This window comes from Trachypithecus francoisi, unplaced genomic scaffold (genome assembly GCF_009764315.1).
Source record: "Trachypithecus francoisi isolate TF-2019V2 unplaced genomic scaffold, Tfra_2.0 Contig01440, whole genome shotgun sequence".
In the NCBI taxonomy this organism is placed as follows: Eukaryota; Metazoa; Chordata; class Mammalia; order Primates; family Cercopithecidae; genus Trachypithecus; species Trachypithecus francoisi.
The window spans coordinates 11,067,873-11,085,208 of NW_022681431.1; the positions used below are offsets into that span (position 1 = coordinate 11,067,873).

Here is a 17,336-nt window from a genome sequence, read left to right on the forward strand (position 1 = left end):
AAACCACTGCTCAGTGAAATAAAAGAGGACACAACAAATGGAAGAACATACCATGCTCATGGATAGGAAGAATCAATATCGTGAAAATGGCCATACTGCCCAAGGTTATTTATAGATTCAATGCCATCCCCATCAAGCTACCAATGACTTTCTTCACAGAATTGGAAAAAACGGCTTTAAAGTTCATATGGAACCAAAAAAGAGCCCGCATTGCCAAGACAATCCTAGGTCAAAAGGACAAAGCTGGAGGCGTCACGCTACCTGACTTCAAACTATACTACAAGGCTACAGTAACCAAAACAGCATGGTACTGGTACCACAACAGAGAATAGACCAATGGAACAGAACAGAGTCCTCAGAAATATACCACACATCTACAGCCATCTGATCTTTGACAAACCTGACAAAAACAAGAAATGGGGAAAGGATTCCCTATTTAATAAATGGTGCTGGGAAAATTGGCTAGCCATAAGTAGAAAGCTGAAACTGGATCCTTTCCTTACCCCTTATACGAAAATTAATTCAAGATGGATTAGAGACTTAAATGTTAGACCTATACCATAAAAACCCTAGAAGAAAATCTAGGTAGTACCATTCAGGACATAGGCATGGGCAAGGACTTCATGTCTAAAACACCAAAAGCAACGGCAGCAAAAGCCAAAATTGACAAATGGGATCTCATTAAACTAAAGAGCTTTTGCACAGCAAAAGAAACTACCATCAGAGTGAACAGGCAACCTACAGAATGGGAGAAAATTTTTGCAATCTACTCATCTGACAAAGGGCTAATATCCAGAATCTACAAAGAACTCAAACAAATATACAAGAAAAAAACAAACAACCCCATCAAAAAGTGGGCAAAGGATATGAACAGACATTCTCAAAAGAAGACATCCATACAGCCAACAGACACATGAAAAAATGCTCATCATCACTCGCCATCAGAGAAATGCAAATCAAAACCACAATGAGATACCATCTCACACCAGTTAGAATGGCAATCATTAAGAAGTCAGGAAACAACAGTGTTGGAGAGGATGTGGAGAAATAGGAACACTTTTACACTGTTGGTGGGATTGTAAACTAGTTCAACCATTATGGAAAACAGTATGGCGATTCCTCAAGGATCTAGAACTAGATGTACCATATGACCCAGCCATCCCACTACTGGGTATATACCCAAAGGATTATAAATTACTCTACTACAAAGACACATGCACACGTATGTTTATTGCGGCACTATTCACAATAGCAAAGACTTGGAATCAACCCAAATGTCCATCTGTGACAGACTGGATTAAGAAAATGTGGCACATATACACCATGGAATACTATGCAGCCATAAAAAAGGATGAGTTTGCGTCCTTTGTAGGGACATGGATGCAGCTGGAAACCATCATTCTTAGCAAACTATCACAAGAAGAGAAAACCAAACACCGCATGTTCTCACTCATAGGTGGGAACTGAACAATGAGATCACTTGGACTCGGGAAGGGGAACATCACACACTGGGGCCTATCAGGGGGAGGGGGGAGGAGGAGGGATTGCATTGGGGAGTTATACATGATATAAACGTTATGCACATGTACCCTAGAACTTAAAGTAATAAAAAAAAAAAAAAAAAGTTTTCTATTTATCCACTCCTCTCCAGCACTGTGTTCCTGCTTTTAATGATTGCCATTCTAACTGGTGTGAGATGGTGTATTCATTGTGGTTTTGATTTGCATATTTCTCTGATGGCTAGTGTGATGAGCATTTTTCATGTGACATGAGCGTGTTTAAAGGGAGAGAGACCCTCTTGATAGCTTCACGTTATCACGGGGTGGGATGGGGACAGTCATTGTTGACAGCCAGCCTGTGCCAGGTGTTTCCCAGAAGCTCTGTGGGAGATTATTCCAGCCAAGGATGGCCGTGCCCTAAGGTTAAGGAACCTGCTTGAGGTCCCAGAGCTGGAATTGAGATTGACAACCTCGGACTGGGTGGCTGTAAAGCCCAGGCACCCTCTGTGCCCCTGCCTTCACTCAGCCACTCCCTCCAGAGGTAACCAGAGGTAATTCCCTACTGCCCAGGCAGAGGGCTAGGGCTGGAAGGGGTCTAGATGGTCACTTAGTGGTTCCCCAAGCTGAGTGCTGATCGAAATCATCTGGGAGAACTTTAAAAAGAAAAAGAGGACTTGAATCAGTGCGTGCTGGGGTGGTGTCTACGGATGAGTATTTTCACACATTTCCTGGGTGATTCTGATCATCAGCCCATGCTCTGATCGTCAGCCCCTGCTTCCAGCCAAGGACACTGGGGACCAGAGAGATGAGATGCCATGGCCAAGGCCATTGGGCTGTAGCCAGAGCCAGCATCAGGTCCAAAGTGCAATCTCAGTAGCCAGTTCTCCGTGCTCTGTGTTTGCTCAGACTGCCACCCCTGCTCAGCGGGGCTCTGGAACCCAAGGAAGGCCTTTGACCATAGGCTGGGCTTGCAAAACCTTGGTAGGACCTTGCCCTAGGCTGGAAACCTCAGGGCTCCAGTCAGGGCTCATCCCCAAGAAGATGCACTGCCATCCCCAAGGTATGGGGGCCTCTCCCGTGAAGGGCACTGCCAGGAGCCACCTCTTGTTCACAGGCCCACGTTAGGCTCCCCACTCCGGGACAGGTTGCCTCTGCTCCACATGTGGTTCTGCAGATCACACCCAGGCTTGAGAAATGCGGTGACACGTGAGGTCCAAATTAAAGGTGATGGCAAGGACAGTTAAGTCCAAGAAATTGTGGCTCCTATTTAGGGGTGGTGGGCTAAGAGACAAGACACAGTACCCTTTCACCCCGGTGGGAATGAGAGACAAGACGAGACACCGTACCCTTTCACCCCGGTGGGTATTCTAAGTTGGGTTTGTTTGTTCATCAATTCATTCATTCAACAAATATTTATTGGGCTCCCAATAAATCATCTTACTGGTCCTTGGAGATGTGCTGTGAACAAGACAAACACAACCCACCTCTGTGGCCTGCACAACCCTGGAAGGTCACACACTGGAGCCCTATCACTTGACCTCTCCATGAATCCCATCATGTAGCCCCTCAACAGGGGACTCTTGTGTTATTACTGACAATAATGATGGTTTTAGACACGTATTAGCCCATTTAATTTTCCCAATCATTCTCTCAAGTGGGGAAACTCAAACTTAGAGAGTTTTATGACCTTGCCCAGGGTCACACCATGAGTGATGAAATCTGAATTCAGCTCCAATTCTCTCTGATTCAAAGCTGGGGTTCTTGACGGCCACATTGTACCACCTGGTACCCTTGCTTTTTGTCAGGGGCAAGTATAAGAAGAAGCCAGGTGACATGCGAAGCTTTATTTGCTCTAAAACTTGAGCGATTTCATGTGTCCTAAAGGAGGAGTTTTGTCTTTTCCTTCCCAGCATGAGCACTTGGCATGGTGTGTACTTCATTTGGTCTGGTCAACAGGCCACTCGGGAGCTGAATGAGGGGTTGTGACTGTGACCTGGGTATTCTCTTGGTTTAGATACCTTCTTGGTTGGCACATTCACTTGCTTGTCCTTCCCTTGGTCTTTCTTGCTTATAATGTATCCCTTTTTTAATTCTTAATTTTTTTTTTAAGACAGGATCTTGTCTGTCACCCAGGCTAGAGTGCAGTGGCACAAACCTAGCTTACTGCAGCCTCAAACTCCTGGGCTCAAGCAATTCTCCCACCTTAGCCTCCCAAATAGCCAAGACTACAGAGGTGTGCCACCATGCCTGGCTAATTTCTCTTTTTTCTTGTTGAAATGAGGTCTCATTATATTGCCCAGGTTGGTCTCAAACTCCTAGCCTCAAGCGATCCTCCTGCCTTGGCCTCCCAAAGTGCCAGGATTACAGGTGTGAGCCATCACACCTAGCCTAATGTATCATCTTATTAAATCAGATCAAATCCTTTTTGAAACAACTTAAAATTGAAATCACTTTAAAAAACCAAAGGGTGCAGGGCCACCCTCCCCAGGACCCTGGGGCCCAGGTGTCTTGGCAGCTGCCTTGGACTGGGCCAGAAGTTGTTTTCACCACTCTGTGGTAGGAAAAAGGGAGCAGAGTAGCGAGTTTTTAATAAAGCTAAATCTGGCTGGGTGCAGAGGCTCATGCCTGTAATCCCAGCACTTTGGGAGGCCGAGGCAAGTGGATCTCGAGGTCACGAGTTTGAGACCAGCCTGGCCAACATAGTGAAACCCCATCTCTAGTAAAAATGTAAAAAATTAAGTGGTCATGGTGGAGGGTGCCTGTAATCCTAGCTACTCAGGAGGCTGAGGCAGGAGAATTGCTTGAACCTGGGAGGTGGAGGTTGCAGTGAGCTGAGATTGCACCACTGCACTCCAGCCCGGGCGACAGTGTGAGACTCTGTATTAAAGAAAAAAATAAAAAATAAAGCTCAATCTAATTTAAGGTACCATTTTATAATCAGAGGTAGTCTTCCTTTTTTTTTTTTTTTGAGGCGGAGTTTCACTCTGTCGCCCAGGTTGAAGTGCAGTGGCGCAATCTCGGCTCATTGCAAGCTCCGCCTCCCGGGTGCACGCCATTCTCCTGCCTTAGTCGCCCGAGTAGCTGGGACTACAGGTGCCCACCACCATGCCCAGCTAATTTTTATTTTTATTTTGTATTTTTAGTAGAGACGGGGTTTCCCGTGTTAGCCAGGATGGTCTCGATCTCCTGACCTTGTGATCCACCCGCCTCGGCCTCCCAAAGTGCTGGGATTACAGGCGTGAGCCACTGTGCCTGGCCCCTTTTTTTCAAGCCTTTAAAATGCCCTTTTAGGAAATGATGTTTGCGGTAGAGGGCGGTGGTGATTGTTGCTTATATTGTTGTTGTTTTTGTGTCCTTTCTGGGCAAAATAAAAAGTTGGCCTTGGTGTGTCCATTTCCTTTGTGGTTTTAATAGCTGGTGAAATCTGAACTCTGAAAATGACCACTAATTCGGGTGACTGATTTTTGCTGTTACTCCGAGCCCTGGGGTACCTGGGGCTGTCTGTCCTGGGAAGTGAGAGGGAGCCCCAGAGAGTCCTTTGCCCGCCTTCCATCAGAGACGCCCTCCTTTTTTATATATAGGATTAGATTTTTTGTATGATTTTGTTTGGAGATAAAAGGATACCCCTGCCAAAAGTTGAAAAGCTGTTCCTCTAGGATGTGTGTGTGGGGGAGTGGGGGAGGGAGGGAGTGGGGGAGGGAGGGAGGAAGGGAAGGGTGGGAGGAAGGAAAGGAGGGAAGCAGGAAAGAAGGGAGGAAGGGAGGGAGGGAGGAAGAGAGGGAGGGTGGAAGAAGGAAGGAAGGAATGTGGTTACTTTGGTGGGACTGAGCCATGATGGATCTTCCACTTGGCGAGTATTTCTTACCTACTGTACTAGTCAGAGTTCTCCAGAGAAACAGATAGTAGGATGTGTAAAGTCTACTTGGGTTTATAAGACCAGCCTTTGGTTGAAGACCTTCCCTGGGTCCTAGCAGACAGAAACCAGGAGAGACAGAGACATCTATATCCGGCTACATAGAGAGGTTATCTAACTCTCTGCCTGTTCTCTATCTCTATCTCTATCTGTCTGTCTGTCTGTCTATCTATCTGTCTACCTACCTACCTACCTACCTACCTACCTACCTACCTATCTAATCTACCTACCTACCTACCTACCTACCTACCTGCCTGCCTGCCTGCCTGCCTGCCTAGAAATCAAGAGATTTACTTTGAGAATTTGCTCACATGATTTTGGGGACTAGCAAGTCCAAAATCTGCAGGCTGTAGATTTAGGGAGAGCTGATGTTACAGTTTGAGTCTGAAGGCAGTCTGGAGGCAGAATTTCTTCCTTGAGAGAGACCCAATTTTTTTCTCATGAAGCCTTCAGCTGATTAAATGAGGTGTATGTACCCACGGTATACAGGTTAATCTACTTTATTCAGAGTCTACTGATTTAAATGTTAATCTCATTTAGAAAATCCCTTCATACATACATCTAAACTAGTGTTAGATCAAATATCTGGGTACTGTGGCTCATCCAGGCTGACCCATAAAATTAACCATCACACCTGTGCAAGCGCCTTTCCCTCCTGGGTGGTGTCCTAGGGATGACAGAGGAGGGGAAAGCCAGGTCTCTGCTTCAAGGACACAAAATTATGCATGCAAAAAAATTAAGAATGCTGCTGTGTCTGGAGTAGCCATTCTTTTATTCCTTTACTTTCTTAACAAGCTTGCTTTCACTTAAAGAAATTAAGAACAAGACCATTTATATTTAAGTGCCAACTTATAAAAATGAAATGTAAAAAGGTATTTAGAGGTGACAAGGTAAGTGAGGGCTGGAGGATTCGGAGAGATTTCATGGTGTAGGGACTGAATAGAAGCTTCCAGAACACGGAGGTTTCAGATAAGTGAGGACACAGAAGTCTTCACAATCAGAGTGGGCATCACAGGACAATTCTACATCTATCTAGGACTCTTGAGTTTTTGCAGGGTTTCCATATGCATTGTTTGGTTTGCTGCTTGCAACAACTCTGTTATTTTAATTGAAGGTCTTAAAGCTCAGAGAAGTTAAGGGATTCCCCAGGGGCCACACAACTTGCCAGTGGCAGGGGAAGGTCTTCCTCTTCCACAGCCTTCTCTCTCTTTCTCCCTTTGTGGGGCATAATGAAATCTACATGCACACATTCATGTAGATTTCATTATGTCCATGTAGAATTCATTTTAATTTCAAACGTTTCCTTCCCAGAGAAATCCTGTGAAACTATGAATATTGTTTTCTCCCTCTCTCCTTCTCCAGGTCTTATTTTCCTTCTTTACCGTCGTGATTAACTCTGTTTTTTGTTTGTGTTCTCTTCTTGCCCACTCCTAGACACGAATGCAGAGTTTGAGTCCAGATCCCAAAGCCCGGTACACAAGTATCTATGGAGCCCTCCAGAAAATCATGCGGACTGAAGGCTTCTGGAGGCCCTTGCGGGGCATCAATGTCATGGTCATGGGTGCAGGGCCAGCCCACGCCATGTATTTTGCCTGCTATGAAAACATGAAAAGGACTTTAAATGACGTTTTCCACCACCAAGGAAACAGCCACCTAGCCAACGGTATTTTGAACGCGTTTGTCTGGAGTTAGAAAGTTCTCTTCTTCAACACGTCCCTCCCCAGGGTGTTCCTCCCTGTGACCCAGCCGCCTCGACTTCGGCCCGCTTGCTCATGAATAAAGAACTCAGAGTTGTGTGTGCAACGCACACCCAGACACACGCACACACACGCGCGCGCGCACACACATGCTTTTTTCTGTTCCCCTCCGCTTTCTGAAGCCTGGGGAGACATCAGTGACAGAGGGGGTTTTGGTTTTATTGTTATACGGGTTTTCTTTTTTGTTATGGTTTTTTGTTGTGTTCTCTTCTTGCCCACTCCTAGACACGAATGCAGAGTTTGAGTCCAGATCCCAAAGCCCGGTACACAAGTATCTATGGAGCCCTCCAGAAAATCATGCGGACTGAAGGCTTCTGGAGGCCCTTGCGGGGCATCAATGTCATGGTCATGGGTGCAGGGCCAGCCCACGCCATGTATTTTGCCTGCTATGAAAACATGAAAAGGACTTTAAATGACGTTTTCCACCACCAAGGAAACAGCCACCTAGCCAACGGTATTTTGAACGCGTTTGTCTGGAGTTAGAAAGTTCTCTTCTTCAACACGTCCCTCCCCAGGGTGTTCCTCCCTGTGACCCAGCCGCCTCGACTTCGGCCCGCTTGCTCATGAATAAAGAACTCAGAGTTGTGTGTGCAACGCACACCCAGACACACGCACACACACGCGCGCGCGCACACACATGCTTTTTTCTGTTCCCCTCCGCTTTCTGAAGCCTGGGGAGACATCAGTGACAGAGGGGGTTTTGGTTTTATTGTTATACGGGTTTTCTTTTTTGTTATGGTTTTTTTGTTTTGTTTTTAAACATTCAAAAGCAATTAATGATCAGACATAGGAGAAACCCTGAATAGAAACAAAACTTTTGAATGCTGGATTCAAAAAAAAAAAAGTTATCTGGACAGCTTCTTTGAGACTATTTAAAAACTGGTACAACAGGTCTCTACAACGCCAAGACTAACTAAGCTTTAAAAGGTCAAGAAGTTTTATGGCTGACAAAGGACTCGCACAACGCAGAAGGCCTTTCCCACCTTAAGCTTCTGGGGATTTGCGAATTTTACCCCCATTCTCTTCTGTTTGTCTGAGCCTCATCTCTCTGCAAGCAAGGGCTGAAATCATTTTGTTTGGTTGTTTTGAGGGAGAGAGGCGGGGTGGGGGGTGCAAATCTGTCAGCAGCTCTTACATAAGGCATGTTTTATTGGGGAGGGCTGAGCTTTTATTTTCCTCTTTCTGGTGGGGTTGGCTTTTGTTGTTTTTTGTTTGGGTTTGGAATGGAAATATGGATATCAGCATAAAGTACCTTTATTTTGACAAAATTCATTTTTTTCGACAATGGAGACATAGATATGACCAGCAATAACTTCTCCCCCTCTCTTTTTACTCTGCTCAAAAAGCATCTCTCCTCCCATTAGCCAACCTTGGTCATAAGCGTGCCTGGCTGGTTTGCAGATACTTGTTTTACTTTGTAAAAATTGGCCATTAGTGCATTTATTGAGACGGTCACTAAAGAGCCATGCCCTGACCTACCCTTGATTCTATGTCATTGGGGCCCTTTTGCTGAAACTGCCTTCTGTAAGGTTTTCTCTCCTTGAAAGAGATTTGACGGAATCCATTTGATGCCAAGTGCTGCCCTGCGCTGTTTCTGCAGTGTGTGGTTTATGCTGTGGTGATCTTGCTAGGAATGATTATAAGTGTGTATGTGGTGGGGGAGTGGGTATTACATGCATTGCTGAAGAGTCATCCTGGTGTTCCTTATTCCTCCCACCTTCCCGTGGTCATTTTAATTACAGGGCAGTGTCACCGCAAAGGGAGGAAACTCAAAGCCAAAAACAAAATTCCAGGCCTGATTCTGGCTTTTGAGGTTCCTGGTTCTTGAAGCCAGGCCTGACCTGACTCTCAGATGGGGTCAGTCCTGTCGCTTTGCAGACTGACCCTGGAAATCTACCAAATGCAAATTCTCCTGATTTCCTCTTTTCTTGCCCAGTTTTTTTCTTTTCTTTTTTTTTTTAAAGCCTGGATTTTAACCAGATTTGCTTTTTTCCCCCCTTCTCAGCTGTATATATGATGTTATCTCCTTTCAGGGCCCCAGCTTAAGGGCAAAGTGAGTTAATGTGTAGACACAGGCAAGGGACAAGAGAAAGTTAACACCTAGACAGTGGAAAAAGCCATGATGTGTGGTTTCTGGCAACCACCAACACTTGGAGGTTTCGCTTTTTCCCAGGGGTTGACTACAAGAAAGAAAACAAGGTTTTTGCAAGATTAAAATGTGGGTGAATGTGCCTAAATTAACCACCCCCATTTTTATCATATTTCCACCATCACTTTAGGGTTTTAAGAGTCAATGCTTACCTGGGTGGAGCTGGTAGTACATTTTACTTCTTAGAAAGCTAAGTCCTGGGTTCCGTCTGATTTTAGGTTCCGGGAACTTCCTGAGAACACCCGATCGCAGAGGGTAATTTTCTGGAGTTTGTTTTGCAGGGATAGCTGGGAGTATGGCCACCCTGCTCCACGATGCGGTAATGAATCCAGCAGAAGGTAATGTCATGGTCCCAGGGAGGGGCAGTAGGGGATGTGCAAAGGGGCACAAAAAATGGTGGGGGAGTGGAGAGGACTGAAGGTGGGCAGGGAGGCTCCTAGTCTCCAGTCAGAGCAGACAGGAGAATTGAATTTTTTACTACGTTATCAAAGGCCTCAAGAAGGGACATGAACATTTGAGTTTTATGGTATTCCTGTGCTCAGAGCTACTCAAAGTGTGTTCTACAGACCAGCAGCATCAGACCTCTTGAGGGTGTTGGAAATGCTAATTCTGAGGCTAGGCGCAGTGGCTCACACCTGTAATCCCAGCACTTTGGGAGGCCAAGGTGGGCAGATCACTTGAGGTCAGGAGTTTGAGACCAGCCTGGCCAACATGGAGAAACGCCATCTCTACTAAAATTACAAAAATTAGCCAAGTGTGGTGTGTGCACCCATAATCTCAGCTACTGGGGTGGCCGAGGCAGGAGAATCGCTTGAACCCAGCAGGCAGAGGTTGCAGTGTGCCGAGAGCATGCCACTGTACTCCAGCATGGGTGACAGAGCCAGACTCCATCTCAAAAGGAAAAAAAAAAGAAAAAGAAATGCTAATTCTGGCTGGCATGGTGGTTTAAAACTGTAATCCCAGCACTTTGAGAGGCCAAAGCAGGCAGATCTCTTGAACCCAGGAGTTCAAGACCAGCGTGGGCAGCATAATGAGACCCTGTCTCTACGAAAAATACAAAAATTAGCCAGGTGTGGTGGTGCGTGCCTGTAGTCCCAGCTGTTTGGGAGGCTGAGGCAGAAGAAGTGCTTGAGTCTGGGAGGTTGAAGCTGCAGTGAGTCCATGATTGCACCACTGCACTCAGCCGGGATGACAGAGCAAGACTGTGCCTCAAAACAAAAAAGAAAACAAATGCTAATTCTCAGGCTCTACACAGAGCCTACTGGATCAGAATCCCTGGAGCTAGGGACCAGAATCTGTTTCCTGGTGACTCTGTTGCATGCTTTTGCACTATTCTAAAATCTATGTGTGCATACATACACACACACACTCTCTTAGCCCTTTTTTTAACACTTACTGATCCTAGACAAATGTATGGGGAACCCATCAGAGGCTATTAGGGCTAGTGTTCAATTTGACTGTTTTTAATATGAAAGATTATGGATCACATTTCAAACAGATGCGAATGTGGAGAGAATAGTATGATGAACCCCAATGTGTCCATCACTGCGCTTCAGAAATTAACATTGGGTCATTTTGTTTTAGCCATCTCTTTCCACATTATCTTCTTTTTGTTCTTTTAAAATTCGGGGGTATTGTGAAGCAAGCCTCAGCTGGGCAGACCAGAGTCTGTTCCCTTTTTATATATCCTGCTGTCTTAGCCAGCTCGGGTCTGAATAGTGACTACGTTTTGGGCCTGGCACCAGGCAGGCCTTCAGCTGGGTCATTCTCTACCAGGTGATGGCTTTAGGTGAGCTGTGGAGCTCTTTTCACCTTTCTGCCTCATCTGAAAATAGTTCCTGGCCAGAAGGGAGAATTGGAGAGAAAAGTTTCAACATTTTAAGTCTTATGCTATGTTTGCCTATCTTTTGTCTTTTAAGGTGAAGCTATTAAATTTGCTCTCAGCTACCCCCCATGTTCTAGCAGATAAAGGACTTGGTCTGCCCTTCAGGGTTGTGATGGGGCAGGTTGGGAGGTGGGCGGGGAGTCTCTGTGGTCTGGGTACTGAGGTTGAGCCAGTGGGCAGGTGAAGAAAATCACCTTCTCCATTCCCATTGATTTTTTTGTCGTGTGCTGCACAAGGCATGCTGGAAGGACACACGTTTCCCCCTTTTTATTTACAAAGTAGAGAGCCGAGAAAGACAGCGCGTGTTCTGTTTTATTTTGTACACATTATCTTTCTCAGGAGATGTGATGCCCTTAAGTAAACTGACCTGCCTTCATGGCTTGTCCCGTAATGAATGTGTTCAAGACGGAGTGTTTTAGGGGCAGGAAAGAGGCATTCTTAGGTAAGTGGCGGTGGGGAGAGGAAACCCTTCTAGGAAGTAGTTCAATGAAAAACCTAAAAATGCCCAAGTAAATATTCACTTACATATTGTATATCTTGGGCTGCTTTTTAGGGCAGTTCATTCAGGGACCCGGTCAGTAAACAGGTAGTTAACTTCGTGTAACCAAGCAAGGGTTTTGTTTGTCTTTTTTAAAGGAGAAAAAAGTGAGGTTCAAACTGTCTCTTTCTCCTTGTCATAACTATTGACTGACAGTCTTTATTTCTTTAAAAGTAAGGAAAAGCACATTGTGTGTATTTATTTGGCAATACATGAGGCCATTAAAACCCTAAGCCTAAGGTACCACAGTTAGTCTCATTTGCCTCTTGTCCTGTGAACTCCAGTTAGAATGTCATTGAACTTGGGCAGACATAATTCTAGTGTCTGTTTCAAACGCACTGTGTCACAGAAGCTAGAATTACCGCTAGAGACACAAACCCCTGTGAATACACCAGGGGACACGCTTCCAGTAGATGTGCTGGGGAAGGAGGAGGGCAGGGGGACAGGGGACAGGATTCAGCTTGGTGGTGGGTCCTAAGGGTTCCTACCAGGGGCAGCCAGGATCTGGGAAATAGATCAGCGACTCTAGTCTGAAGTGACTGCCTGGTTTGAGGGCTGCCTTCAGCAAGATTCAGGCAGGAGAACCTTAAGGAAATAGCCACCTTCCAGGCATGAGTCCTGGAAATAGAAATGGATTGTAACCCGGGTTTGCCAGGAGCTGGCCCTCCACGGCTGCTCAGACTAGGGCTGTGTGTGCTGGCTCTCGCCTGTTTCCGGTGTCTAACTGGCTTGTTTCTCTTTATGGCTTGGCTTCATTCCGACCTGGGGTGGGGCCACCTCCAACCCACTGCCCACTGGCTATCCGTCTGGCCTGCCCCGCGGTTCCAACCACAGTGGTGAAGCAGCGCTTGCAGATGTACAACTCGCAGCACCGGTCAGCTCTCAGCTGCATCCGGACGGTGTGGAGGACCGAGGGGTTGGGGGCCTTCTACCGGAGCTACACCACGCAGCTGACCATGAATATCCCCTTCCAGTCCATCCACTTCATCACCTACGAGTTCCTGCAGGAGCAGGTCAACCCCCACCGGACCTACAACCCGCAGTCCCACATCATCTCAGGCGGGCTGGCCGGGGCTCTGGCCGCGGCCGCCACGACCCCCCTGGACGTCTGTAAGACCCTTCTCAACACTCAGGAGAACGTGGCCCTCTCGCTGGCCAACATCAGCGGCCGGCTGTCGGGCATGGCCAATGCCTTCCGGACGGTGTACCAGCTCAACGGCCTGGCCGGCTACTTCAAAGGCATCCAGGCGCGTGTCATCTACCAGATGCCCTCCACCGCCATTTCTTGGTCTGTCTATGAGTTCTTCAAGTACTTCCTCACCAAGCGCCAGCTGGAAAATCGAGCTCCATACTAAAGGAACAGGCTGTGGGAAGGGATCATAGAATCTTTTCTTCTTAAAGTCATTTTCTGCCTGCATCCAGCCCCTTGCCCTCTCTTCACAGCTAGATCATTTTTTTTTTTTTTTTTTTTTGCAGGGTGCTGCCTATGGGCCCTCTGGTCCCCAATGCCTTAGAGAGAGGAGGGGACGGGACGGCCGCTCACCGGAAGGCTGTCTGCAGGGACATCCGAGGCGGTGGTGGACAGGAAAGACTTTGGAAGGGGAGTGAGAAATTGCTTTTTCTCTTCCTCCCCGGGCAGAATGTAGCTTTTCTGCTTCACTGTGGCAGCCTCCTCCCTGGATCCTTAGATCCCAGAGGAGGGAAGAAAATTTGCAGTGACTGAAAACAGTAAACAAAAAAAATTTTTTATGTATATAAAAGTTCCATTACACAGTACAAAATAGATGGATAATGTTTATCCTTTATTTTTCTATGTAGAAGTTTTTGAATTTGTGTGTGTGCTTGTGCGTGTCTACACCTAGTATTGCAGCTGGGACTCTCCAGCTGTTTTTGTTGTTCTTGTTTTGTTTTTAATTGAGAGGGTTGAATTCTTCCATCAGGTGAACGAAAAAGGCACCAAAGTAATAAATCACTGAATGTGACCTGCAGCTGTGTTTAGCCCCTCCAGATGGAAGTTTCACTTGAATGTAAAATAATAAAGTTTATATTTTGAATTTCTCTTTTGATGGGGGAAAAAAAGGTACGTTAAAAAAAAAAGTCAAAATAATGATAATGTCACTTGCAGCGACCTTTTTTTTTCTTTTAAATTCAATCAGCCACCTTCATGTGCCTTTTTCCTTTGTCTTTCCCCAAAATTCCAGGACCAGAGATCTGGCCCTGGCCCATTTTCTTTTGCTGTGTATACACCTGCATACATGCCGGGTGGCAGGATCTCGCCCGCTGGAGGGTGGTGGAGCCCAGCAGAATTAGGGTGACTGGACATAAACCTGCTGAGACCGCTTCCTCCCCTTGTGATGATGTGAATGCCTGCCTTCCCGGGCCAGCACTTAGAAGCCCTTGATAGGCAGCATTTGGCGGCTTGTGGCGCAGGTGTTTGGGGTAAATCCTGCCTTCATCCTAGGACTGACCTGCATCAGCCTTTTAACTCAGTCACTTCAGGTAACGTGATCTATGTGTGTTTTGACTGAATCTCATCTCCTGTGTTTCCCTGTGCAGTCTAGGGAAACATGTCTCCGGTCTTTGTCTGTCCCCCTGTCTTGTCCCAACCATTAATTCCAACGTCACAGCTTCTCATCGCATGTGACAAAAGCCAGGGCTATCTGCTAGGGCCCTGTGGCTGAGGTCTCACCTGAACCCTCATGCCCGAGTCAGAAGACCTCTCTCCAGAAGTCATTCTGCATCCTTGTCCGCTCTGTGTCACCCGAGAACACAGGCCTCGCAGCCTCACTTTCTGAAGTGGTGTGTGCTGAGTCGGATTGCCGCCCAGAGAAAATACAAGCCCGTTTTCCCTAACTGTGCCATTTGTTGCTCTGCCACTCTGCCGTGCAAGGGGATACTGATGAGACGAGCTGCACTTTCTCCGATTTGGAGCCCTCACCAGAGCTTGTCTTTGAAAATAAGCAGGAAGCTCATGTGTGTTTGCATTTCAGTGAGCCAGGTCCTGACCTGCCGCCACCCACCACGGTCAGTGTGGTGCATCTCACCGAGGAAGTGCAGGCCTGGATTCTTTTGAGTGGTGCTACTGCCTAGGAAGTAACTGCCTAGGAAGTAACACGTGGATAATTTCCATCCTGGGACCATGCACACAGTGCCTTGGGGCGTAGATTTTGCCCTAATAGCGATGAGGAATTTTATCAGTCAGTTGACTTACTTTTTCAGATCAGGGATGGGAAAGAGTCAAACTGAGTACCTCCCACGTGTACCCTGTCAACAGCCCCTTGAAGCTGGGTTGTGGGGCTTGGCTGCTGTCCGGTCCCATCTGGGGGTTAATACCTCCTCTCTGCTCTGCCCCCTACACCCCAAAACCAGTTGCAGCCTCAGTCCACATGAGGATGCAGAAAGCCGTAGAGTCCACGATGCTGCTGAAAATGTTTACATCTGCGCTTTCAACCTGCCTTGGGTTTGTATTAAATGGTGTTAAATTCTGCAAATGGAGGGGAAAAAATCAAATTCTAAATTTCAAAGTAGAATTTAAAGCAAATTGTAAAAAGTTTATCCTACCACCTCTTTTGGTCCGCTTAAGATATGCCACACTGAAGCAAGGTATTTCCTACTGGATTTTGGTTTCACTGGTGTTTAGAAAAGAAACTTGATTTCTCCAGGAGCGCTCCTTTGGTTAGGGGGATGCAAGAAGGAGAGGTGAAGGCCGAGTGTGGTGGCTCACGCCTGTAATCCCAGCACTTTGGGGAGGCCGAGGCAGGCGGATCACTTGAGGCCAGCAGTTTGAGACCAGCCTGGCCAACATGGTGAAACCCCATCTCTACTAAAAATACAAAAAATTAGCTGGGCATGGTGGCAGGCATCTGTAATCCCAGTTACTTGGGAGACTGAGGCAAGAGAATTGTTTGAACCCAGGAGATGGAGGTTGCAGTGAGCTGAGATTATGCCACTGCACTTCAGCCTGGGTGGCAGAGTGAGACTCTGTCTCAAAAAAATAAATGAATAAATTAAAAAAAAAAAAAAAACAGAAGAAAAGGTGAAAACTGGAACCTGGAGCTCTGTGGGCCCCGATTGCAGGCCCCTCCCTGTGTGATGAGGGATGGGTCAGCTGGGGGAACCACATGGCCAGCCTGCATGCCTGGTCATCAGGAGGTTGAGGAAAGCCTTGAAAGTTGTGAAGCACTAAGCAGATACAAGTGTTCATTAATTTTGTAGAAATGAACTTTCCTCTCTGGCCTTTATCTCCAACGTTGGTATTGTTGCCCCATGCAGACTGCAGTTTGGTTTTTGATTGTGACTTTGACATTGCAAAGTGCGAAATAGTAAGTGGCCTCCCCACCCCGCCATCCCACCCTGGTGACCAACTCAGTATAATCATGGCACGTACTCAGTCATTGGTGTCTTTGGAGTGACCTCGGCAGCCAGTCAGTGTCACCTGGGTACAGGACCCATACTTTTATGTGGTGTGTGTGTGAGTAGCTCTTCTGCCCAAACCATGATTTGAGGTTCAACTACCTGTAGATTAAAGCTTTATACAATAAACTGATATTTTCCAAATGGGTGAAATCTTTCCCTCATGATATGTTTTCGTAACTTTGCATTGAATCTATTTACTGGGTTACATTCTATGTGTAGTTTGTTTTTTTCATTTTTTTCTTTTAAAATGCTCATGTCTTATTCCAAGCATCTTCCTCCAAAGTCCCCATAAAGCTGCATCTCCAACACATTGTTATGCCAATAAGGTTTTATTTAACTTTATTTAAGGATGATTGTGTCTTCGAATGACAAATGTATGTACTGCTGCTTCCTCCCTGCAAGACGCACAATGTATGTTTTAAGGGTGAGCAAGTGTTATTTCTTAAATTTCTCAAACGCCTGTAGTAACTGTTGTTTCTGCCTCTCAATTGTTGCCAGCTCTTTGAAGAAGGGGAGAATTGTGTGTTTTTGTGTGGGGATGTTTCTGATATGCTGCTACAGTTACAACACTGGAGCTAGAGAAAATAAAGTACTGATCTTCGAAGTGTTGTGGGCTCTGTGGTGGGAATCCTGAAATGAGAGGGGAGTGGACGGCAAGAGGGGATGTCCTTCACGGGGTCTATGCCTGTTCCTCTTGAGCACTAAGGACCAAGGTCTGCAGCTTTGGTAGGAACTGCCCCTGCAACCCCATTTCCCCAGGGCAAGCAGATTGATGGTGGTGTTTGCGTTGTCTTGCTGGGCAGGAGCGGGAGCCCTCCCACTGGCGTGGCTCACCATGCTGGGGAGGGTGGCACTTTTCTTTCTCATTGTGAGAGCCTGGATGTGGCAGGCTGCAAGTGGTTCTTTGGAACATGCTGTACTCATGCCTATTTTCTCTGTCTTAAACCTCAGCTTAAGCCAGAGAACGTGACCTCTTTTGGAGGTGGGAGGAGGGAAGGTTTGGACCCCCTTGAGAAGCCAGGGATGACTCTGGCTCTTCCCACAATTTTGAAAGTCTGAGCACCCACCTTCAGTATGACCACTGGAGCCCTTGGCCTGCCAGGATGCAGGGTCAGAATTGAGGTCAGGCCTGAGCTGGCCAATGCAGGGGTGCCCAGAGGTGGGAAGGGGTGATGGTTA

At 46.6% G+C, this 17,336-nt stretch overlaps 2 protein-coding genes across 4 annotated transcripts in view; both read left to right on the forward strand.

Moving 5' to 3' along the window:
• Positions 1 to 7,231, forward strand: part of LOC117093498 (mitoferrin-1-like) — a 45,423-nt gene extending 38,192 nt beyond the window's left edge. The window contains exon 4 of one of the 2 annotated variants that reach the window (XR_004441170.1): positions 6,847 to 6,861. Coding sequence is in view for 1 of the 2 variants with exons in the window: in XM_033228847.1 (XP_033084738.1) it covers positions 6,847 to 7,104 (258 nt within the window). In the remaining variant the exon portion in view is untranslated. Of the gene's footprint in view, positions 1 to 6,846 lie in introns of both variants that reach the window. The other variant, XM_033228847.1, reaches the window with a different exon arrangement.
• Positions 7,232 to 7,366: 135 nt separating this feature from the next.
• On the forward strand, positions 7,367 to 16,761 carry SLC25A37 (solute carrier family 25 member 37). 2 transcript variants are annotated; one of them, XM_033228831.1, is made up of 3 exons: positions 7,367 to 7,623; positions 9,600 to 9,656; positions 12,576 to 16,761. In XM_033228831.1, the coding sequence occupies exons 1-3, from the start codon at positions 7,401 to 7,403 to the stop codon at positions 13,094 to 13,096; spliced, it is 801 nt and encodes a 266-aa protein (XP_033084722.1). In that variant the 5' UTR covers positions 7,367 to 7,400; the 3' UTR covers positions 13,097 to 16,761. The 2 variants fall into 2 exon arrangements, with proteins under 2 accessions (XP_033084722.1, XP_033084729.1); XM_033228838.1 differs by having other exon boundaries at positions 7,399 to 8,096.
• The last annotated feature ends 575 nt before the right edge of the window (positions 16,762 to 17,336 follow it).